Below are 23,245 nucleotides of genomic sequence, written 5' to 3'. Positions count from 1 at the left end.
GTGGGCTGTGCAGTTACCTGTAGAGGACTGTGTCCTGTGGGCTGTGCAGTTACCTGTAGAGGACTGTGCAGTTACCTGTAGAGGACTGTGCCCTGTGGGCTGTGCAGTTACCTGTAGAGGACTGTGCCCTGTGTGCTGTGCAGTTACCTGTAGAGGACTGTGCTCTGTGTGCTGTGCAGTTACCTGTAGAGGACTGTGCCCTGTGGGCTGTGCAGTTACCTGTAGAGGACTGTACCCTGTGGGCTGTGCAGTTACCTGTAGAGGACTGTGCCCTGTGGGCTGTGCAGTTACCTGTAGAGGACTGTACCCTGTGTGCTGTGCAGTTACCTGTAGAGGACTGTGCTCTGTGGGCTGTGTAGTTACCTGTAGATGACTGTGCCCTGTGTGCTGTGCAGTTACCTGTAGAGGACTGTACCCTGTACCCTGTGCAGTTACCTGTAGAGGACTGTGCTGTGTGTGCTGTGCAGTTACCTGTAGAGGACTGTGCCCTGTGTGCTGTGCAGTTACCTGTAGAGGACTGTACCCTGTGTGCTGTGCAGTTACCTGTAGAGGACTGTACCCTGTGTGCTGTGCAGTTACCTGTAGAGGACTGTGCTCTGTGTGCTGTGCAGTTACCTGTAGAGGACTGTGCTCTGTGTGCTGTGCAGTTACCTGTAGAGGACTGTACCCTGTGTGCTGTGCAGTTACCTGTAGAGGACTGTACCCTGTGGACTGTGCGGTTACCTGTAGAGGACTGTACCCTGTGGGCTGTGCAGTTACCTGTAGAGGACTGTGCCCTGTGGGCTGTGCAGTTACCTGTAGAGGACTGTGCCCTGTGGGCTGTGCAGTTACCTGTAGAGGACTGTACCCTGTGCGCTGTGCAGTTACCTGTAGAGGACTTTACCCTGTGGACTGTGCGGTTACCTGTAGAGGACTGTACCCTGTGTGCTGTGCGGTTACCTGTAGAGGACTGTACCCTGTACCCTGTGCAGTTACCTGTAGAGGACTTTACCCTGTGGACTGTGCAGTTACCTGTAGAGGACTGTACCCTGTGGGCTGTGCAGTTACCTGTAGAGGACTGTGCCCTGTGTGCTGTGCAGTTACCTGTGGAGGACTGTGCCCTGTGGGCTGTGCAGTTACCTGTAGAGGACTGTGCCCTGTGTGCTGTGCAGTTACCTGTAGAGGACTGTGCCCTGTGTGCTGTGCAGTTACCTGTGGAGGACTGTGCAGTTACCTGTAGAGGACTGTGCCCTGTGGGCTGTGCAGTTACCTGTATAGGACTGTGCTCTGTGTGCTGTGCAGTTACCTGTAGAGGACTGTGCAGTTACCTGTAGAGGACTGTGCTGTGTGTGCTGTGCAGTTACCTGTAGAGGACTGTACCCTGTGTGCTGTGCAGTTACCTGTAGAGGACTGTACCCTGTGTGCTGTGCAGTTACCTGTAGAGGACTGTACCCTGTGTGCTGTGCAGTTACCTGTAGAGGACTGTGCCCTGTGGGCTGTGCAGTTACCTGTAGAGGACTGTGCTCTGTGTGCTGTGCAGTTACCTGTAGAGGACTGTGCAGTTACCTGTAGAGGAATGTACCCTGTGGGCTGTGCAGTTACCTGTAGAGGACTGTACCCTGTGTGCTGTGCAGTTACCTGTAGAGGACTGTGCCCTGTACCCTGTGTGCTGTGCAGTTACCTGTAGAGGACTGTGCAGTTACCTGTAGATGACTGTACCCTGTGTGCTGTGCAGTTATCTGTAGAGGACTGTACCCTGTGTGCTGTGCAGTTATCTGTAGAGGACTGTACCCTGTGGGCTGTGCAGTTACCTGTGGAGGACTGTGCCCTGTGGGCTGTGCAGTTACCTGTAGAGGACTGTACCCTGTGTGCTGTGCAGTTACCTGTAGAGGACTGTACCCTGTGGGCTGTACAGTTACCTGTAGAGGACTGTGCCCTGTGTGCTGTGCAGTTACCTGTAGAGGACTGTGCTCTGTGTGCTGTGCAGTTACCTGTAGAGGACTGTGCTCTGTGTGCTGTGCAGTTACCTGTAGAGGACTGTGCTCTGTGTGCTGTGCAGTTACCCGTAGAGGACTGTACCCTGTGTGCTGTGCAGTTACCCGTAGAGGACTGTACCCTGTGGGCTGTGCAGTTACCTGTAGAGGACTGTGCTCTGTACCCTGTGCAGTTACCTGTAGAGGACTGTACCCTGTGGGCTGTGCAGTTACCTGTAGAGGACTGTGTCCTGTGGGCTGTGCAGTTACCTGTAGAGGACTGTGCAGTTACCTGTAGAGGACTGTACCCTGTGGACTGTGCAGTTACCTGTAGAGGACTGTACCCTGTGGACTGTGCAGTTACCTGTGGAGGACTGTGCCCTGTGTGCTGTGCAGTTACCTGTAGAGGACTGTGCTCTGTGGGCTGTGCAGTTACCTGTAGAGGACTGTACCCTGTGCAGTTACCTGTAGAGGACTGTGCCCTGTGGGCTGTGCAGTTACCTGTATAGGACTGTGCTCTGTGTGCTGTGCAGTTACCTGTAGAGGACTGTGCCCTGTGGGCTGTGCAGTTACCTGTAGAGGACTGTGCCCTGTACCCTGTGCGGTTACCTGTAGAGGACTGTACCCTGTGCAGTTACCTGTAGAGGACTGTACCCTGTGGGCTGTGCAGTTACCTGTAGAGGACTGTACCCTGTGGGCTGTGCAGTTACCTGTAGAGGACTGTACCCTGTGGGCTGTGTAGTTACCTGTAGAGGACTGTACCCTGTGTGCTGTGCAGTTACCTGTAGAGGACTGTACCCTGTGTGCTGTGCAGTTACCTGTAGAGGACTGTGCTCTGTGGGCTGTGCAGTTACCTGTAGAGGACTGTGCTCTGTGTGCTGTGCAGTTACCTGTAGAGGACTGTACCCTGTGTGCTGTGCAGTTACCTGTAGAGGACTGTACCCTGTGTGCTGTGCAGTTACCTGTAGAGGACTGTACCCTGTGCAGTTACCTGTAGAGGACTATACCCTGTGCAGTTACCTGTAGAGGACTGTACCCTGTGTGCTGTGCAGTTACCTGTAGAGGACTGTACCCTGTGTGCTGTGCAGTTACTTATAGAGGACTGTGCTCTGTGTGCTGTGCAGTTACCTGTAGAGGACTGTACCCTGTGCAGTTACCTGTAGAGGACTGTGCTGTGTGTGCTGTGCAGTTACTTATAGAGGACTGTGCTCTGTGTGCTGTGCAGTTACCTGTAGAGGACTGTACCCTGTGGGCTGTGCAGTTATCTGTAGAGGACTGTACCCTGTGTGCTGTGCAGTTACCTGTAGAGGACTGTACCCTGTGTGCTGTGCAGTTACCTGTAGAGGACTGTGCCCTGTGTACTGTGCAGTTACCTGTAGATGACTGTGCTCTGTGTGCTGTGCAGTTACCTGTAGAGGACTGTACCCTGTGTGCTGTGCAGTTACCTGTAGAGGACTGTACCCTGTGTGCTGTGCAGTTACCTGTAGAGGACTGTGCCCTGTGTGCTGTGCAGTTACCTGTAGAGGACTGTGCTCTGTGTGCTGTGCAGTTACCTGTAGAGGACTGTACCCTGTGTGCTGTGCAGTTACCTGTAGAGGACTGTGCCCTGTACCCTGTGCAGTTACCTGTAGAGGACTGTGCTCTGTGTGCTGTGCAGTTACCTGTAGAGGACTGTGCCCTGTGTGCTGTGCAGTTACCTGTAGAGGACTGTACCCTGTGGGCTGTGCAGTTACCTGTAGAGGACTGTACCCTGTACCCTGTGCAGTTACCTGTAGAGGACTGTGCAGTTACCTGTAGAGGACTGTGCTCTGTGTGCTGTGCAGTTACCTGTAGAGGACTGTGCAGTTACCTGTCCCTGCCAGTCGGTGGTGTTCACCAGGATGACGCTCTCGGGAAGCTGCTGCTCTGATCCCAGGATTTCATTCAATTCATCAAAAACTGACTTTCGGGGAACCTGTGGAGTGAAGTTGGATGAGCGCAGTACAGACTGGAGGGGAGACACTCCACCAGTAGAGGGCGTACCCAGGAGAGTGCCACCGGCAAAGGGTGTACCCCGAAGTGCTTGCTCCACCCACAGAGGGCGTACCCGGGAGAGGTCCGGCCGTTGCCACTTGTTGACCCTTACATCACCTATACTCATTTCCAGATCAGACTCACCTGACTACAGAATCTGGACTCTGTAGAGAAGTCTGCCTCCAAGCTGCAGCCACGATCTCCTGGCCCCCGGTAATTCTGCCGATCCTTCATGGAAACGCTGCGAGGACCACGAACAAGTCTGTTTTCCTGCCTGGGGTAAAAGTGATGGCTAAGGGGCAAGTTACCTGCAAAACTTTTCCCAACTTCCTATCCAACTTCCCTGTAACCATCTATAGTGTATCCAGCTTCCCTGACACTATCTACAGTGTATCCAGCTTCCCTGACACCATCTATAGTGTATCCAGCTTCCCTGACACCATCTATAGTGTATCCAGCTTCCCTGACACCATCTATAGTGTATCCAGCTTCCCTGACACCATCTATAGTGTATCCAGCTTCCCTGACACTATCTATAGCGTATCCAGCTTCCCTGTAACCATCTATAGTGTAACCAGCTTCCCTGACACCATCTATAGTGTATCCAGCTTCCCTGTAACCATCTATAGTGTATCCAGCTTCACCGACACCATCTATAGCGTATCCAGCTTCCCTGTAACCATCTATAGCGTATCCAGCTTCCCTGTAACCATCTATAGCGTATCCAGCTTCCCTGTAACCATCTATCGTGTATCCAGCTTCCCTGACACCATCTATAGCGTATCCAGCTTCCCTGACACCATCTATAGCGTATCCAGCTTCCCTGACACCATCTATCGTGTATCCAGCTTCCCTGACACTATCTTTAGTGTATCCAGCTTCCCTGACACCATCTATAGCGTATCCAGCTTCCCTGACACTATCTATAGTGTATCCAGCTTCCCTGTAACCATCTATAGTGTATCCAGCTTCCCTGACACCATCTATAGTGTATCCCGCTTCCCTGACACTATCTATAGTGTATCCAGCTTCCCTGACACCATCTATAGTGTATCCAGATTCCCTGACACCATCTATAGTGTATCCCGCTTCCCTGACACTATCTATAGTGTATCCAGCTTACCTGTAACCATCTATAGTGTATCCAGCTTCCCTGACACCATCTAAAGTGTATCCAGCTTCCCTGACACCATCTACAGTGTATCCAGCTTCCCTGACACCATCTATAGTGTATCCAGCTTCCCTGACACCATCTACAGTGTATCCAGCTTCCCTGACACTATAGTGTATCCAGCTTCCCTGACACCATCTATAGTGTATCCAGCTTCCTGGACACCATCTATAGTGTGTCCAGCTTCCCTGTAACCATCTATAGTGTATCCAGCTTCCCTGTAACCATCTATAGTGTATCCAGCTTCCTGGACACCATCTATAGTGTATCCAGCTTCCCTGTAACCATCTATAGTGTATCCAGCTTCCCTGTAACCATCTATAGTGTATCCAGCTTCCCTGACACCATCTATAGTGTATCCAGCTTCCCTGTAACCATCTATAGTGTATCCAGCTTCCCTGTAACCATCTATAGTGTATCCAGCTTCACCGACACCATCTATAGCGTATCCAGCTTCCCTGTAACCATCTATAGCGTATCCAGCTTCCCTGTAACCATCTATAGTGTATCCAGCTTCCCTGTAACCATCTATCGTGTATCCAGCTTCCCTGACACTATCTATAGTGTATCCAGCTTCCCTGACACCATCTATAGCGTATCCAGCTTCCCTGACACCATCTATCGTGTATCCAGCTTCCCTGACACCATCTATCGTGTATCCAGCTTCCCTGACACTATCTTTAGTGTATCCAGCTTCCCTGACACCATCTATAGCGTATCCAGCTTCCCTGACACTATCTATAGTGTATCCAGCTTCCCTGTAACCATCTATAGTGTATCCAGCTTCCCTGACACCATCTATAGTGTATCCCGCTTCCCTGACACTATCTATAGTGTATCCAGCTTCCCTGACACCATCTATAGTGTATCCAGATTCCCTGACACCATCTATAGTGTATCCCGCTTCCCTGACACTATCTATAGTGTATCCAGCTTACCTGTAACCATCTATAGTGTATCCAGCTTCCCTGACACCATCTAAAGTGTATCCAGCTTCCCTGACACCATCTACAGTGTATCCAGCTTCCCTGACACCATCTATAGTGTATCCAGCTTCCCTGACACCATCTACAGTGTATCCAGCTTCCCTGACACTATAGTGTATCCAGCTTCCCTGACACCATCTATAGTGTATCCAGCTTCCTGGACACCATCTATAGTGTGTCCAGCTTCCCTGTAACCATCTATAGTGTATCCAGCTTCCCTGTAACCATCTATAGTGTATCCAGCTTCCTGGACACCATCTATAGTGTATCCAGCTTCCCTGTAACCATCTATAGTGTATCCAGCTTCCCTGTAACCATCTATAGTGTATCCAGCTTCCCTGACACCATCTATAGTGTATCCAGCTTCCCTGTAACCATCTATAGTGTATCCAGCTTCCCTGTAACCATCTATAGTGTATCCAGCTTCCCTGTAACCATCTATAGTGTATCCAGCTTCCCTGACACCATCTATAATGTATCCAGCTTCCCTGTAACCATCTATAGTGTATCCAGCTTCCCTGACACCATCTATAGTGTATCCAGATTCCCTGACACCATCTATAGTGTATCCAGCTTCCCTGTAACCATCTATAGTGTATCCAGCTTCCCTGGCACCATCTATAGTGTATCCAGCTTCCCTGGCACCATCTATAGTGTATCCAGCTTCCCTGGCACCATCTATAGTGTATCCAGCTTCCCTGGCACCATCTATAGTGTATCCAGCTTCCCTGTAACCATCTATAGTGTATCCAGCTTCCCTGGCACCATCTATAGTGTATCCAGCTTCCCTGTAACCATCTTTAGTGTATCCAGCTTCCCTGTAACCATCTATAGTGTATCCAGATTCCCTGACACCATCTATAGTGTATCCAGCTTCCCTGTAACCATCTATAGTGTATCTAGCTTCCCTGTAACCATCTATAGTGTATCCAGCTTCCCTGTAACCATCTATAGTGTATCCAGCTTCCTGGACACCATCTATAGTGTATCCAGCTTCCCTGTAACCATCTATAGTGTAGCCAGCTTCCTGGACACCATCTATAGTGTATCCAGCTTCCTGGACACCATCTATAGTGTATCCAGCTTCCCTGTAACCATCTATAGTGTATCCAGCTTCCCTGTAACCATCTATAGTGTATCCAGCTTCCTGGACACCATCTATAGTGTGTGTAGTTACTCTGCAATACTGACATCTCTGTACCTGGGAGACATGATGATCTGTGACTCAGTCCTGGAGATCATTCCAAGTTGTGGGATCCGCTCTACGGGCTCCCAGGAAGTGAGATCTGCAGCTGATCCCGACACCGGCCCCGAGTCCCCGCTCTCCTGTGACACAAGATGACACCATGATCACCCCACTCTCGTGGGCAGGGTCCTCTTCCCCCATGTACCAGTCTGCCATTTGCCTTCATGTATTGTCTTTTGATCTTGTAATGTTCCTGCTTGTTACCCCTATCGCTTGTATAGCGCTCTGGGATTAAGGGTGCTCTATAAATAATAATAACAACCCCAACAGCTATTCATCCACCACTGTATATATAGAGGTAGTCTGAGCCCAGCCCAGCCCCCTTGGTGACATTATATATATATAGTGGTACCTTGGTTTAAGAGTAACTTGGTTTAAGAGCGTTTGGCAAGAAGAGATCACAGTCTTTCAAAATTGTGACTTGGTGTAAGAGCATTGCTTTGGTGAAAGAGCTCCCTGTACTGGGTGGGAGGGGGAGTGGGGGAGGGGCATGGTCTGCATAGCGGGGTCTACAGCCCTGTACTCTGACCCAGGAAGTCTCCCTCACCTTCCAAATCATAGCAGATCCACTTCAGGTTGGGGCTTACATCAGAGGACAGGACTGTGGGGGTAATCTCTTCATAGCTGTAACCCCTCTCTCCCCGAACAGAGAGTGCTGCTATACTGTGCCCACATCTGTCCTGCTCATTCCTTTATGCCCCCTGCAGTCTCTGTCCGCCCTTGTTTCCCATCATCTCCATTCCTGCTTTAATGTGCCTGCACTTACACTCACATATCCAGCTGCTGTGTTATCAGGGTTATACAGTTACTATACATTATACACCACATGCTGCTATACTGTACAGTAACTTATATATCACATATCCAGCTGCTGTGTTATCAGGGTTATACAGTTACTATACATTATACACCACATGCTGATTGCTATACTATACAGTAACTTATATATCATATATCCAGCTGCTGCAGTGTTATCAGGGTTATACAGTTACTATACATTATATACCACATGCTGCTATACTGTACAGTAACTTATATATCACATATCCAGCTGCTGCTGTGTTATCAGGGTTATACAGTTACTATACATTATACACCACATGCTGCTTGCTATACTGTACAGTAACTTATATATCACATATCCAGCTGCTGTGTTATCAGGGTTATACAGTTACTATACATTATACACCACATGCTGCTATACTGTACAGTAACTTATATATCACATATCCAGCTGCTGTGTTATCAGGGTTATACAGTTACTATACATTATATACCACATGCTGATACTATACTGTACAGTAACTTATATATCACATATCCAGCTGCTGTGTTATCAGGGTTATACAGTTATTATACATTATACACCACATGCTGCTATACTGTACAGTAACTTATATATCACATATCCAGCTGCTGCTGTGTTATAAGGGTTATACAGTTACTATACATTATATACCACATGCTGCTATACTGTACAGTAACTTATATATCACATATCCAGCTGCTGTGTTATCAGGGTTATACAGTTACTATACATTATATACCACATGCTGCTATACTGTACAGTAACTTATATATCACATATCCTGCTGCTGTGTTATCAGGGTTATACAGTTACTATACATTATATACCACATGCTGCTATACTGTACAATAACTTATATATCACATATCCAGCTGCTGTGTTATCAGGGTTATACAGTTACTATACATTATACACCACATGCTGATTGCTATACTATACAGTAACTTATATATCACATATCCAGCTGCTGTGTTATCAGGGTTATACAGTTACTATACATTATATACCACATGCTGCTATACTGTACAGTAACTTATATATCACATATCCAGCTGCTGTGTTATCAGGGTTATACAGTTACTATACATTATATACCACATGCTGCTATACTGTACAGTAACTTATATATCACATATCCAGCTGCTGCAGTGTTATCAGGGTTATACAGTTACTATACATTATATACCACATGCTGCTATACTGTACAGTAACTTATATATCACATATCCAGCTGCTTCTCATTGTTTCATCTCTTCTACATGTTATTCAGAATAATAATCAGCATATTTGGGAGGTGGAACCAATTGTCTTCAGATCAGTGATTTCTTATGGGAACATTTGCTTTGGTATAAGAGTGGATTTGTATTGCAAGCGCCGTCCCAGAACGGATTATACTCCTAATCCAAGGCACCACTGTATGTATATATATATATATATATATATATATATATATATATATATATACACACACACACTCACTGGCCACTTTATTAGGTACACCTGTCCAACTGCACGTTACCACTTAATTTCTAATCAGCCAATCACATGGCGGCAACTCAGTGCATTTAGGCATGTAGACATGGTCAAGACAATCTCCTGCAGTTCAAACCGAGCCTCAGTATGGGGAAGAAAGGTGATGTGAGGCCTTTGAACGTGGCATGGTTGTTGGTGCCAGAAGGGCTGGTCTGAGTATTTCAGAAACTGCTGATCTACTGGGATTTTCACGCACAACCATCTCTAGGGTTTACAGAGAATGGTCCGAAAAAGAAAAACCATCCAGTGAGCGGCCGTTCTGTGGGCGGAAATGCCTTGTTGGTGCCAGAGGTCAGAGGAGAATGGGCAGACTGGTTCCAGCTGATAGAAAGGCAACAGTGACTCAAATAGCCAACCGTTACAGCCAAGGTAGGCCGAAGAGCATCTCTGAACGCACAGTACGGCCAACTCTGAGGCAGATGGAAGGCCACCGTGCTATTGAACGGTGGACACATGAGAACAGGGGCCCCAATAGGTGATGTTATTTTGGACTAGGTTTGCTTTCCCTGTCTCTCTTTATTTACAGGTGATGGTTGTAAGGATCCGAGTCTATTGGCTGCGGGAGTGATGACGTCACCACTATGTCTTAGTAATGCTGTATCCAGGCAGATTAGATCACCATGGTGACAGCCGGGCAGCGCTGATTGGACGCAGCACTGAGCGGGAAGGAGCCTGTATATAAATCAGCGCTCTGTGACAAGAGGCTCAGTTAATTACCTCACCAGTAACAGCGCCCCGCCCCCCCGGCCCTCAAGTTATCCCCATTAAAAAAAAAAAAAAAAAAAATCGTCACTGTGTTTTATTAGTGGATGTGGTCACAGAAGTAATCTCTGTGGACTGGGTTTTATTTTGGTCTTGAAGTTATTATATTTATGAATATTTATTAATAAATAATATTTAATGGTTGGTTTTAATAAAGTAAGCCATAATAAAACACCGTGGCCTGTTTCACCAAAGCAATTTGTCGCGTTTTATTTGGTATGATGTTTATATTAAGTATATATGTTAAGTGGGCCTTCTGGTTTCATGGGCTACAGCAGCAGAAGACCACCCGTTACTAGCATGGTGTACCTAATAAAGTGGCCGGTGTGTGTGTATGTATTTCTATATATATATATATATATATATATATAATATACACACACACACATATCCCGGATCCCCAATATATATATATACGGACAAGGAGAGAAAGAAGCGCTGCACATCACAACTATGGCTGACACTAATGCTGCACCTCACACCTTTATTGCGCCATGTACCATCTTTCCCATTCTGTCTGCAGCAGTAGTGGTGAGTGAAAAGACCATGTTCACACTTGTGTTGCTTGGTTTGGGGAGGCCCTTGGGGTTTGGTCCTGTGACATTTGGGTTGCACGGCTGCTCTATTGCCTCCCTTCCCTGTTTGTGCACGCCTTGCGGGGTTGGCGGTCGCTGACTGACACGGTGGTAAGTTAGTGTAGGGACCCATGTGAGCCAGGAGACCAGCAGGTGGTACATGGGGCAATATAGTTAGATCAAATTATAAAGCAACATCCTGGTGTTGGTTCTTAAATGTAGCCGAGAAGCATTAGTGTCAGCCATAGGTGTGATGTGCAGCATTAGTGTCAGCCATAGGTGTGAGGTGCTGCATTAGTGTCAGCCATAGGTGTGAGGTGCGGCATTAGTGTCAGCCATAGGTGTGATGTGCAGCATTAGTGTCAGCCATAGGTGTGAGGTGCGGCATTAGTGTCAGCCATAGGTGTGAGGTATTAGTGTCAGCCATAGGTGTGAGGTGCGGCATTAGTGTCAGCCATAGGTGTAGGGTGCAGCATTAGTGTCAGCCATAGGTGTGAGGTATTAGTGTCAGCCATAGGTGTGAGGTGCGGCATTAGTGTCAGCCATAGGTGTGAGGTGCAGCATTAGTGTCAGCCATAGGTGTGAGGTACAGCATTAGTGTCAGCCATAGGTGTGAGGTGCGGCATTAGTGTCAGCCATAGGTGTGAGGTGCGGCATTAGTGTCAGCCATAGGTGTGAGGTGCGGCATTAGTGTCAGCCATAGGTGTGAGGTGCGGCATTAGTGTCAGCCATAGGTGTGAGGTGCGGCATTAGTGTCAGCCATAGGTGTGAGGTGCGGCATTAGTGTCAGCCATAGGTGTGAGGTGCGGCATTAGTGTCAGCCATAGGTGTGATGTGCAGCATTAGTGTCAGCCATAGGTGTGAGGTGCGGCATTAGTGTCAGCCATAGGTGTGAGGTGCGGCATTAGTGTCAGCCATAGGTGTGAGGTGCGGCATTAGTGTCAGCCATAGGTGCGATGTGCTGCATTAGTGTCAGCCATAGGTGCTAGGTGCGGCATTAGTGTCAGCCATAGGTGTGAGGTACAGCATTAGTGTCAGCCATAGGTGTGATGTGCAGCATTAGTGTCAGCCATAGGTGTGAGGTGTAGCATTAGTGTCAGCCATAGGTGTGAGGGGCGGTATTAGTGTCAGCCATAGGTGTGAGGTATTAGTGTCAGCCATAGGTGTGAGGTGTAGCATTAGTGTCAGCCATAGGTGTGAGGTATTAGTGTCAGCCATAGGTGTGAGGGGCGGTATTAGTGTCAGCCATAGGTGTGAGGTATTAGTGTCAGCCATAGGTGTGAGGTGTAGCATTAGTGTCAGCCATAGGTGTGCGGCATTAGTGTCAGCCATAGGTGTGAGGTGCAGCATTAGTGTCAGCCATAGGTGTGAGGTATTAGTGTCAGCCATAGGTGTGAGGGGCGGTATTAGTGTCAGCCATAGGTGTGAGGTATTAGTGTCAGCCATAGGTGTGAGGGGCGGTATTAGTGTCAGCCATAGGTGTGAGGTGTAGCATTAGTGTCAGCCATAGGTGTGAGGTATTAGTGTCAGCCATAGGTGTGAGGTATTAGTGTCAGCCATAGGTGTGAGGTGCAGCATTAGTGTCAGCCATAGGTGTGAGGTATTAGTGTCAGCCATAGGTGTGAGGGGCGGTATTAGTGTCAGCCATAGGTGTGAGGTATTAGTGTCAGCCATAGGTGTGAGGTGCAGCATTAGTGTCAGCCATAGGTGTGAGGTATTAGTGTCAGCCATAGGTGTGAGGTGTAGCATTAGTGTCAGCCATAGGTGTGCGGCATTAGTGTCAGCCATAGGTGTGAGGTGCAGCATTAGTGTCAGCCATAGGTGTGAAGTGCAGCATTAGTGTCAGCCATAGGTGTGAGGTGCAGCCACTCCTTTCTCTCCTTGTCCATATATATACACACACATATCCTAGACCACAATATATACACATATCCCTGTCCCCCAATATATATATATACACATAATCACAGCCTGCTTCCTCTTCTCATTGTTGGGGCTATAACTTCCCATCAGCCCTGTGTGGTAAGGAACTTACATCAGGCAGACGGGAGCTGCTGTCCTCTATTCGGGTGCTGTGGGAAAGCTTCTCGAACTGCAAGACAAATCCAGGAGTAAGAGAGAATAGTGTGCAGGCGGGGGACAGCAGGGTATAGGCGGGGGACAGGGGACAGCAGGGTGCAGGCGGGGGACAGGGGACAGCAGGGTATAGGCAGGAGACAGGGGACAGCAGGGTATAGGCGGGGGACAGGGGACAGCAGGGTGCAGGCGGGGGACAGGGGACAGCAGGGTATAAGCAGGGGACAGGGGACAGCAGGGTATAGGCGGGGGACAGGGGACAGCAGGGTATAGGCGGGGGACAGGGGACAGCAGGGTGCAGGCGGGGGACAGGGGACAGCAGGGTATAAGCAGGGGACAGGGGACAGCAGGGTATAGGCGGCGGACAGCAGGGTATAGGCAGGGGACAGCAGGGTGCAGGAGGGTATAGGCGGGGGACAGCAGGGTGCAGGCAGGGGACAGCAGGGTGCAGGAGGGTATAGGCGGGGGACAGCAGGGTGCAGGCAGGGGACAGCAGGGTGCAGGAGGGTATAGGCGGGGGACAGCAGGGTATAAGCAGGGGACAGCAGGGTGCAGGATGGGGACAGCAGCTAATGACATTGTAAAGAAAATAATAGTTATACTTACTTTCCAGGCTCCCCAGTGTCCTGCTCCCCATAACCTCTGCTGACACTTTCTAAATCAAATGTGCAGAGCAGAGGACAGGCAGAAGGACATCGGGGGAGCCTGGACAGGTAAGTATAGCTTTATTATGGGTACATATATATATAGCCCTTGTTGCACGATCATCACTATAATATGGCCTTAACTCAGTGTATGTATGTGTGGGGGTGGTACTTGGTAAGGATGGGGTCACTGTTAATAAGGGTGGGGTGCTCTGTAAGTGAGGATGGGATCACTGTTCATTGGTGAGGGTGAGGTCGCTATTCACTATTATTGAAAGTAGGGTATGTATTAGGGTGGGGTGCCCTGCTGGCAAAGATGGGTTCACTATTCACTGTTAGGATGGGGTCACTATTGGTGAAGGTAGGAGTCGCTATTAATAAGGGTAGGGTTCTCCGTTGGTGAGGATGGGGTCACTATTCACTAATGGTAAGGGTCGGATCACTATTGTTGAGGATGGGGTCACTGTGTAATGAGGGGGAGTCATGATATATAGTAAGATGCAGCCCTCCTCTCCCACATACAGCAGCTATAACAGGAGCAGCTACTCCCAACAGGTGAGGTATAGTAGGAGCAGGTACTCCCAACAGGTGAGGTATAACAGGCGCAGCTACTCCCAACAGGTGAGATATAACAGGAGCAGCTACTCCCAACAGGTGAGGTATAACAGGCGCAGCTACTCCCAACAGGTGAGGTATAACAGGCGCAGCTACTCCCAACAGGTGAGGTATAACAGGTGCAGCTACTGCCAACAGGTGAGGGATAGCCGATGCAGCTACTCCCAACAGGTGAGGTATAACAGGCGCAGCTGCTCCCAACAGGTGAGGTATAACAGGCGCAGCTACTCCCAACAGGTGAGGTATAACAGGAGCAGCTACTCCCAACAGGTGAGGTATAACAGGAGCAGTTACTCCCAACAGGTGAGGTATAACAGGCGCAGCTACTCCCAACAGGTGAGGGATAACAGGAGCAGGTACTCCCAACAGGTGAGGTATAACAGGCGCAGCTACTCCCAACAGGTGAGGTATAACAGGCGCAGCTACTCCCAACAGGTGAGGTATAACAGGCGCAGCTACTCCCAACAGGTGAGGTATAACAGGCGCAGCTACTCCCAACAGGTGAGGGATAACAGGTGCAGCTATTCCCAACAGGTGAGGTATAACAGGTGCAGCTACTCCCAACAGGTGAGGTATAGTAGGAGCAGGTACTCCCAACAGGTGAGATATAACAGGCGCAGCTACTCCCAACAGGTGAGGTATAACAGGCGCAGCTACTCCCAACAGGTGAGGTATAACAGGAGCAGCTACTCCCAACAGGTGAGGTATAACAGGCGCAGCTACTCCCAACAGGTGAGGGATAGCAGGAGCAGCTACTCCCAACAGGTGAGGGATAGCAGGAGCAGGTACTCCCAACAGGTGAGGTATAACAGGCACAGCTACTCCCAACAGGTGAGGTATAACAGGCGCAGCTACTCCCAACAGGTGAGGGATAACAGGCACAGCTACTGCCAACAGGTGAGGGATAACAGGCGCAGCTACTCCCAACAGGTGAGGGATAACAGGCGCAGCTACTCCCAACCGGTGAGGTATAACAGGCGCAGCTACTGCCAACAGGTGAGGTATAACAGGCGCAGGTACTCCCAACAGGTGAGGTATAACAGGCGCAGCTACTCCCAACAGGTGAGGGATAACAGGCGCAGCTACTCCCAACAGGTGAGGGATAACAGGCGCAGCTACTCCCAACCGGTGAGGTATAACAGGCGCAGCTACTGCCAACAGGTGAGGTATAACAGGCGCAGGTACTCCCAACAGGTGAGGTATAACAGGAGCAGCTACTCCCAACAGGTGAGGTATAACAGGAGCAGCTACTCCCAACAGGTGAGGTATAACAGGTGCAGCTACTCCCAACAGGTGAGGTATAACAGGCACAGCTACTCCCAACAGGTGAGGGATAGCAGGAGCAGCTACTCCCAACAGGTGAGGGATAGCAGGAGCAGGTACTCCCAACAGGTGAGGTATAACAGGCGCAGCTACTCCCAACAGGTGAGGGATAGCAGGAGCAGGTACTCCCAACAGGTGAGGGATAACAGGCACAGCTACTCCCAACAGGTGAGGTATAACAGGCGCAGGTACTCCCAACAGGTGAGGTATAACAGGCACAGCTACTCCCAACAGGTGAGGTATAACAGGAGCAGCTACTCCCAACAGGTGAGGTATAACAGGCGCAGCTACTCCCAACAGGTGAGGTATAACAGGCGCAGCTACTGCCAACAGGTGAGGTATAACAGGAGCAGGTACTCCCAACAGGTGACTTCTTTAAAAAAAACTTCTTTATAATACTGAAACCTTATATAAAAGGCTCAGCATTACAGGTTTCTAGAGCGGAGCGGTCTCTTCATCAGATGCTCGGTCACTATAGTGAGAAGCCTTCTTTACCATGAGAACAGTGAATCTGTGGAACAGTCACCCCAGGATCTGGTCACAGCAACAACAGTAGAAGCTTCACAACAGGAGAGACAAGAGCTTAGACCAAAATAATATAAGTGTATATGTATAGAACCTATCACCCCTCCCCCTTCCCTATATGTATAGAACCTATCACCCCTCCCCCTTCCCTGTATGTATAGTACTATCACCCCTCCCCCTTCCCTATATGTATAGTACTATCACCCCTCCCCCTTCCCTGTATGTATAGTACTATCACCCCTCCCCCTTCCCTATATGTATAGAACCTATCACCCCTCCCCCTTCCCTGTATGTATAGTACTATCACCCCTCCCCCTTCCCTGTATGTATAGTACTATCACCCCTCCCCCTTCCCTATATGTATAGTACTATCACCCCTCCCCCTTCCCTGTATGTATAGTACTATCACCCCTCCCCCTTCCCTATATGTATAGAACCTATCACCCCTCCCCCTTCCCTGTATGTATAGTACTATCACCCCTCCCCCTCACTGTATGTATAGTACTATCACCCCTCCCCCTTCCCTGTATGTATAGTACTATCACCGCTCCCCCTTCCCTGTATGTATAGTACTATCACCCCTCCCCCTTCCCTATATGTATAGTACTATCACCCCTCCCCCTTCCCTATATGTATAGTACTATCACCCCTCCCCCTTCCCTGTATGTATAGAGCCTATCACCCCTCCCCTTCCCTGTATCCATCCCCTCTTTGGTCGAACTTGATGGACATGTCTTTTTTCAACCGTATGTAGCCATATTAATAGCTGCCACCATCCCAAATGGCTGCAGAATATTCCGTATGGGCAATACCAGCCAATCTAAAAGCCTTGCACATCTGATAATGATCTCTATACTCCGGCAGGTATATTACAGGTACATTACAGGTATATAACAGGTTTATAACAGGTACATTACAGGTACATTACAGGTATATAACAGGTATATTACAGGTACATTACAGGTATATTACAGGTACATTACAGATATATAACAGGTATATTACAGGTTTATAACAGGTACATTACAGGTATATAACAGGTTTAAAACAGGTATATTACAGGTACATTACAGGTATATAACAGGTTTATAACAGGTATATAACAGGTATATTACAGGTACATTACAGGTACATTACAGATATATTACAGGTATATTACAGGTATATAACAGGTATATAACAGGTTTAAAACAGGTATATTACAGGTACATTACAGGTATATTACAGGTACATTACAGGTATATAACAGGTTTATAACAGGTACATTACAGGTACATTACAGGTATATAACAGGTATATTACAGGTATATAACAGGTACATTACAGGTACATTACAGGTACATTACAGGTATATTACAGGTACATTACAGGTATATAACAGGTACATTACAGGTACATTACAGGTACATTACAGATATATTACAGGTACATTACAGGTACATTACAGGTATATAACAGGTTTATTACAGGTACATTACAGGTACATTACAGGTATATAACAGGTATGTTAAAGGTATATTTCAGGTATGTTAATGGTATATTAAAGGTACATTACAGGTACATTACAGGTATGTTACAGGTATATAACAGGTACATTACAGGTACATTACAGGTACATTACAGGTATATAACAGGTATGTTAAAGGTATATTTCAGGTATGTTAATGGTATATTAAAGGTACATTACAGGTACATTACAGGTATGTTACAGGTATATAACAGGTACATTACAGGTACATTACAGGTATGTTACAGGTATATAACAGGTACATTACAGGTATATAACAGGTACATTACAGGTACATTACAGGTATGTTACAGGTATATAACAGGTACATTACAGGTATATAACAGGTACATTACAGGTACATTACAGGTATATAACAGGTTTATAACAGGTACATTACAGGTACATTACAGGTATATTACAGGTACATTACAGGTATATTACAGGTACATTACAGGTATATAACAGGTTTATTACAGGTACATTACAGGTACATTACAGGTACATTACAGGTATATAACAGGTATGTTAAAGGTATATTTCAGGTATGTTAATGGTATATTAAAGGTACATTACAGGTACATTACAGGTATGTTACAGGTATATAACAGGTACATTACAGGTACATTACAGGTATGTTACAGGTATATTACAGGTATATTTCAGGTATATAACAGGTATATTACAGGTATATTTCAGGTATGTTACAGGTGATACAGGTATATTATAGAACCACTTCCCAGCAAAAGGTTATCCAGAGAATATTACAAAGGAAACCTGCAGCAATGGGACATTGTCAGTGACAGAATAGGGAGAAGCAGAGGAGGACTGATGAGATAGAAATAGAGAGAAACAGCAACATACAAATGTCAGACAAGGAAAGCCAGAGAAATATAAAGGTCATTTCATCAGTGAATTTAACTGCGCTTCCAGAAAAATAAGGAATATCCTACAAAGACATTGGCCGTCATTTCACAACGACCCGATATTACAGACAGAACTTTGTTCCAAGTATCTACTACTCTTTCAGTAAAGTAATATTTCCTCACGTTTCTTCTAATCTTTCCCCCAACTAACCTCTCCCTGTCTCCTCTTATTCTTCAGCTCAGTATAGAAACATACTGTGCAAGTACTGCGCTGGATCCCTGAACAGCCTGTCAGTAGTTTCTCTTCTGCTCAGGCCGTCTCCTCTATGTATCTGCTGCCCGGCTCCTCTATGTATCTGCTGCCAGGGCCAGCTCCTCTATGTATCTGCTGCCCGGGCCGGCTCCTCTATGTATCTGCTGCCCGGGACGGCTCCTCTATGTATCTGCTGCCCGGGCCGTCTCCTCTATGTATCTGCTGCCCGGGCCGGCTCCTCTATGTATCTGCTGCCCGGGCCGGCTCCTCTATGTATCTGCTGCCCGGGCCGTCTCCTCTATGTATCTGCTGCCCGGGCCGGCTCCTCTATGTATCTGCTGCCCGGGCCGTCTCCTCTATGTATCTGCTGCCCGGGCCGGCTCCTCTATGTATCTGCTGCCCAGGCCGGCTCCTCTATGTATCTGCTGCCCGGCTCCTCTATGTATCTGCTGCCCGGGCCGGCTCCTCTATGTATCTGCTGCCCGGCTCCTCTATGTATCTGCTGCCCGGCTCCTCTATGTATCTGCTGCCCGGGCCGGCTCCTCTATGTATCTGCTGCCCGGCTCCTCTATGTATCTGCTGCCCGGGCCGGCTCCTCTATGTATCTGCTGCCCGGGCCGGCTCCTCTATGTATCTGCTGCCCGTCTCCTCTATGTATCTGCTGCCCGGGCCGGCTCCTCTATGTATCTGCTGCCCGGGCCGGCTCCTCTATGTATCTGCTGCCCGGATCCTCTATGTATCTGCTGCCCGGGCCGGCTCCTCTATGTATCTGCTGCCCGGGCCGGCTCCTCTATGTATCTGCTGCCCGGGCCGGCTCCTCTATGTATCTGCTGCCCGGATCCTCTATGTATCTGCTGCCCGGGCCGTCTCCTCTATGTATCTGCTGCCCGGGCCGTCTCCTCTATGTATCTGCTGCCCGGATCCTCTATGTATCTGCTGCCCGGGCCGTCTCCTCTATGTATCTGCTGCCCGGGCCGTCTCCTCTATGTATCTGCTGCCCGGGCCGGCTCCTCTATGTATCTGCTGCCCAGGCCGGCTCCTCTATGTATCTGCTGCCCGGCTCCTCTATGTATCTGCTGCCCGGGCCGGCTCCTCTATGTATCTGCTGCCCGGCTCCTCTATGTATCTGCTGCCCGGCTCCTCTATGTATCTGCTGCCCGGGCCGGCTCCTCTATGTATCTGCTGCCCGGCTCCTCTATGTATCTGCTGCCCGGCTCCTCTATGTATCTGCTGCCCGGGCCGGCTCCTCTATGTATCTGCTGCCCGGGCCGGCTCCTCTATGTATCTGCTGCCCGGCTCCTCTATATATCTGCTGCCCGGCTCCTCTATGTATCTGCTGCCCGACTCCTCTATGTATCTGCTGCCCGGCTCCTCTATGTATCTGCTGCCCGGCTCCTCTATGTATCTGCTGCCTGAACCATCTTCTCTATGGGAGGCATTTATTAAGTCCGGCGTTTTTTACGCCGGACTTAAAAATGCCCCCGCAGCTCCGGCGGTACGGGGATTTATGTAGAGGCGGACTGCCTGTACATAAATCCTGTGCACGCCGGTGCGCACCGCCGAAAACCTACGCCAGCTGAGGACTGGAGTAGGTTTTCGGCGTACATTTGGGCGGAACGGATGATAAATCGCGCGGACTCTGAGTCCGCGCCCTCCGTTCCGCCCACTTCCCGCCTACTTTCCGCCCCCTGGCGTACTCGGCGGAAAGTGCCGATTTGCGATTATTTTATTCGCAAATCGGCCATTTGCGTATAAAATAATACGCAAATCGGCACTTTCCGCCAAAAATCATCCGTCCGCCGGATGATAAATGTGGCCCTATGTCTCTATGTCTTCTCTATGTATCTGCTACCCGGCTCCTCTATGTATCTGCTGCCCGGGCCGGCTCCTCTATGTATCTGCTGCCCGGACCGGCTCCTCTATGTATCTGCTGCCCGGGCCGGCTCCTCTATGTATCTGCTGCCCGGGCCGTCTTCTCTATGTATCTGCTGCCCGGCTCCTCTATGTATCTGCTGCCCGGGCCGGCTCCTCTATGTATCTGCTGCCCGGGCCGGCTCCTCTATGTATCTGCTGCCCGGCTCCTCTATGTATCTGCTGCCCGGCTCCTCTATGTATCTGCTGCCCGGGCCGGCTCCTCTATGTATCTGCTGCCCGGCTCCTCTATGTATCTGCTGCCCGGCTCCTCTATGTATCTGCTGCCCGGGCCGGCTCCTCTATGTATCTGCTGCCCGGGCCATCTTCTCTATGTATCTGCTGCCCGGCTCCTCTATGTATCTGCTGCCCGGGCCGGCTCCTCTATGTATCTGCTGCCCGGGCGATCTTCTCTATGTATCTGCTGCCCGGCTCCTCTATGTATCTGCTGCCCGGGCCGGCTCCTCTATGTATCTGCTGCCCGGACCGGCTCCTCTATGTATCTGCTGCCCGGGCCGGCTCCTCTATGTATCTGGTGCCCGGGCCGGCTCCTCTATGTATCTGCTGCCCGGACCGGCTCCTCTATGTATCTGCTGCCCGGGCCGGCTCCTCTATGTATCTGCTGCCCGGGCCGGCTCCTCTATGTATCTGCTGCCCGGCTCCTCTATGTATCTGCTGCCCGGCTCCTCTATGTATCTGCTGCCCGGGCTGGCTCCTCTATGTATCTGCTGCCAGGGCCATCTTCTCTATGTATCTGCTGCCCGGCTCCTCTATGTATCTGCTGCCCGGCTCCTCTATGTATCTGCTGCCCGGCTCCTCTATGTATCTGCTGCCCGGCTCCTCTATGTATCTGCTGCCCGGGCCGGCTCCTCTATGTATCTGCTGCCCGGGCCGTCTTCTCTATGTATCTGCTGCCCGGCTCCTCTATGTATCTGCTGCCCGGGCCGGCTCCTCTATGTATCTGCTGCCCGGCTCCTCTATGTATCTGCTGCCCGGCTCCTCTATGTATCTGCTGCCCGGCTCCTCTATGTATCTGCTGCCCGGATCCTCTATGTATCTGCTGCCCGGGCCGGCTCCTCTATGTATCTGCTGCCCGGCTCCTCTATGTATCTGCTGCCCGGGCCGGCTCCTCTATGTATCTGCTGCCCGGGCCATCTTCTCTATGTATCTGCTGCCCGGCTCCTCTATGTATCTGCTGCCCGGGCCGTCTTCTCTATGTATCTGCTGCCCGGCTCCTCTATGTATCTGCTGCCCGGGCCGGCTCCTCTATGTATCTGCTGTAGGGATGTCACGATACCAGAATTTTGAGTTCAATACCAATACCAGCTTTCTTATTTCGATACTCGATACTAATTCAATACTAAATAAAGTTTGGAAAAAAAATATGTAAAAATACAAATATAACATATTTTTTTTGAAAAAAAGGGAACAGGGAATATTAGAACCTTTATTATGAATATTTTTTTTTAATTTAAACTTTTTTTAAACACTTTTTAATTCCTCTCTACCCCGCAGCATACCTTCCTGTGCACAACAACTCCCAGTATACCTTCTTATGCACTACAACTCCCAGCATACCTTCTTGTGGTGATTTGTAGTGCACAAGTGGGTATGCTGGGAGTTGTGGTGCATAAGAAGGTATGCTGGGAGTTTTAGTACACAAAGAGGTATGCTGGGATGTTTTGTCTGGAGGCTGCTGCTGCACAACTGCAACTCCTAGCATACCTCCTTGTGCACTACAACTCCTAGCATACCTCCTTGTGCACTACAACTCCTAGCATACCTCCTTGTGCACTACAACTCCTAGCATACCTCCTTGTGCACTACAACTCCTAGCATACCTCCTTGTGCACTACAACTCCCAGCATACCTCCTTGTGCACTACAAATCCCCAGAATTCCTCCTTGTGTGCAACTCCCCACAAGAAGGTATGCTGGGAGTTGTAGTGCACAAGGAGGTATGCTGGGAGTTGCAGTTGTGCAGCAGCAACCTCCTGACACAACTTCCAGCAGCACAACTTCTTGTGCACTACAACCCCCAGCATACCTCATTATGCACAAAGAGGTATGCTGGGGGTTGTAGTGCACAAAGAGGTATGCTGGGGGTTTTAGTGCACAAGGAGGTATGCTGCTGGGAGTTGTGGTGCATTAGCAGCCTCCTAACACAACAACTCCCAGCAGCATACCTCCTTGTGCACTACAACTCCCAGCATACCTGCTTGTGCACTACAACTCCCCACAAGAAGGTATGCTGGGAGTTGTAGTGGACACAGAGGTATGCTGGGAGTTGTTGTCAGGAGGCTGCTAATGCACCACAACTCCCAGCAGCATACCTCATTGTGCACTACAACCTCCAGCATACCTTTGTGCCCAAGGAGGTATGCTGAGAGTTGTAGTGCACAAGAAGGTGTGCTGCTGGGAGTTGTAGTGCATTAGCAGCCTCCTGACACAACAATTCTCAGCATACCTCCTTGTGCACA

At 49.1% G+C, this 23,245-nt stretch overlaps 1 protein-coding gene across 2 annotated transcripts in view; it reads right to left on the bottom strand.

Moving 5' to 3' along the window:
- Positions 1-23,245, bottom strand: part of LOC138774108 (phosphofurin acidic cluster sorting protein 2-like) — a 234,028-nt gene that overhangs the window by 61,512 nt on the left and 149,271 nt on the right. For both annotated transcript variants that reach the window (XM_069954692.1, XM_069954693.1), the window contains exons 12-15: positions 13,082-13,138; positions 7,324-7,448; positions 4,110-4,239; positions 3,802-3,906 (exon numbers count right to left, since the gene is read on the bottom strand). In XM_069954692.1, the coding sequence (XP_069810793.1) occupies positions 3,802-3,906; positions 4,110-4,239; positions 7,324-7,448; positions 13,082-13,138 (417 nt within the window). The remainder of the gene's footprint in view (positions 1-3,801; positions 3,907-4,109; positions 4,240-7,323; positions 7,449-13,081; positions 13,139-23,245) is intronic.

The sequence above is a fragment of the Dendropsophus ebraccatus genome, chromosome 15 (assembly GCF_027789765.1).
Source record: "Dendropsophus ebraccatus isolate aDenEbr1 chromosome 15, aDenEbr1.pat, whole genome shotgun sequence".
Classification (NCBI taxonomy): domain Eukaryota; kingdom Metazoa; phylum Chordata; class Amphibia; order Anura; family Hylidae; genus Dendropsophus; species Dendropsophus ebraccatus.
This window is presented reverse-complemented; position numbering and strand designations above follow the sequence as displayed.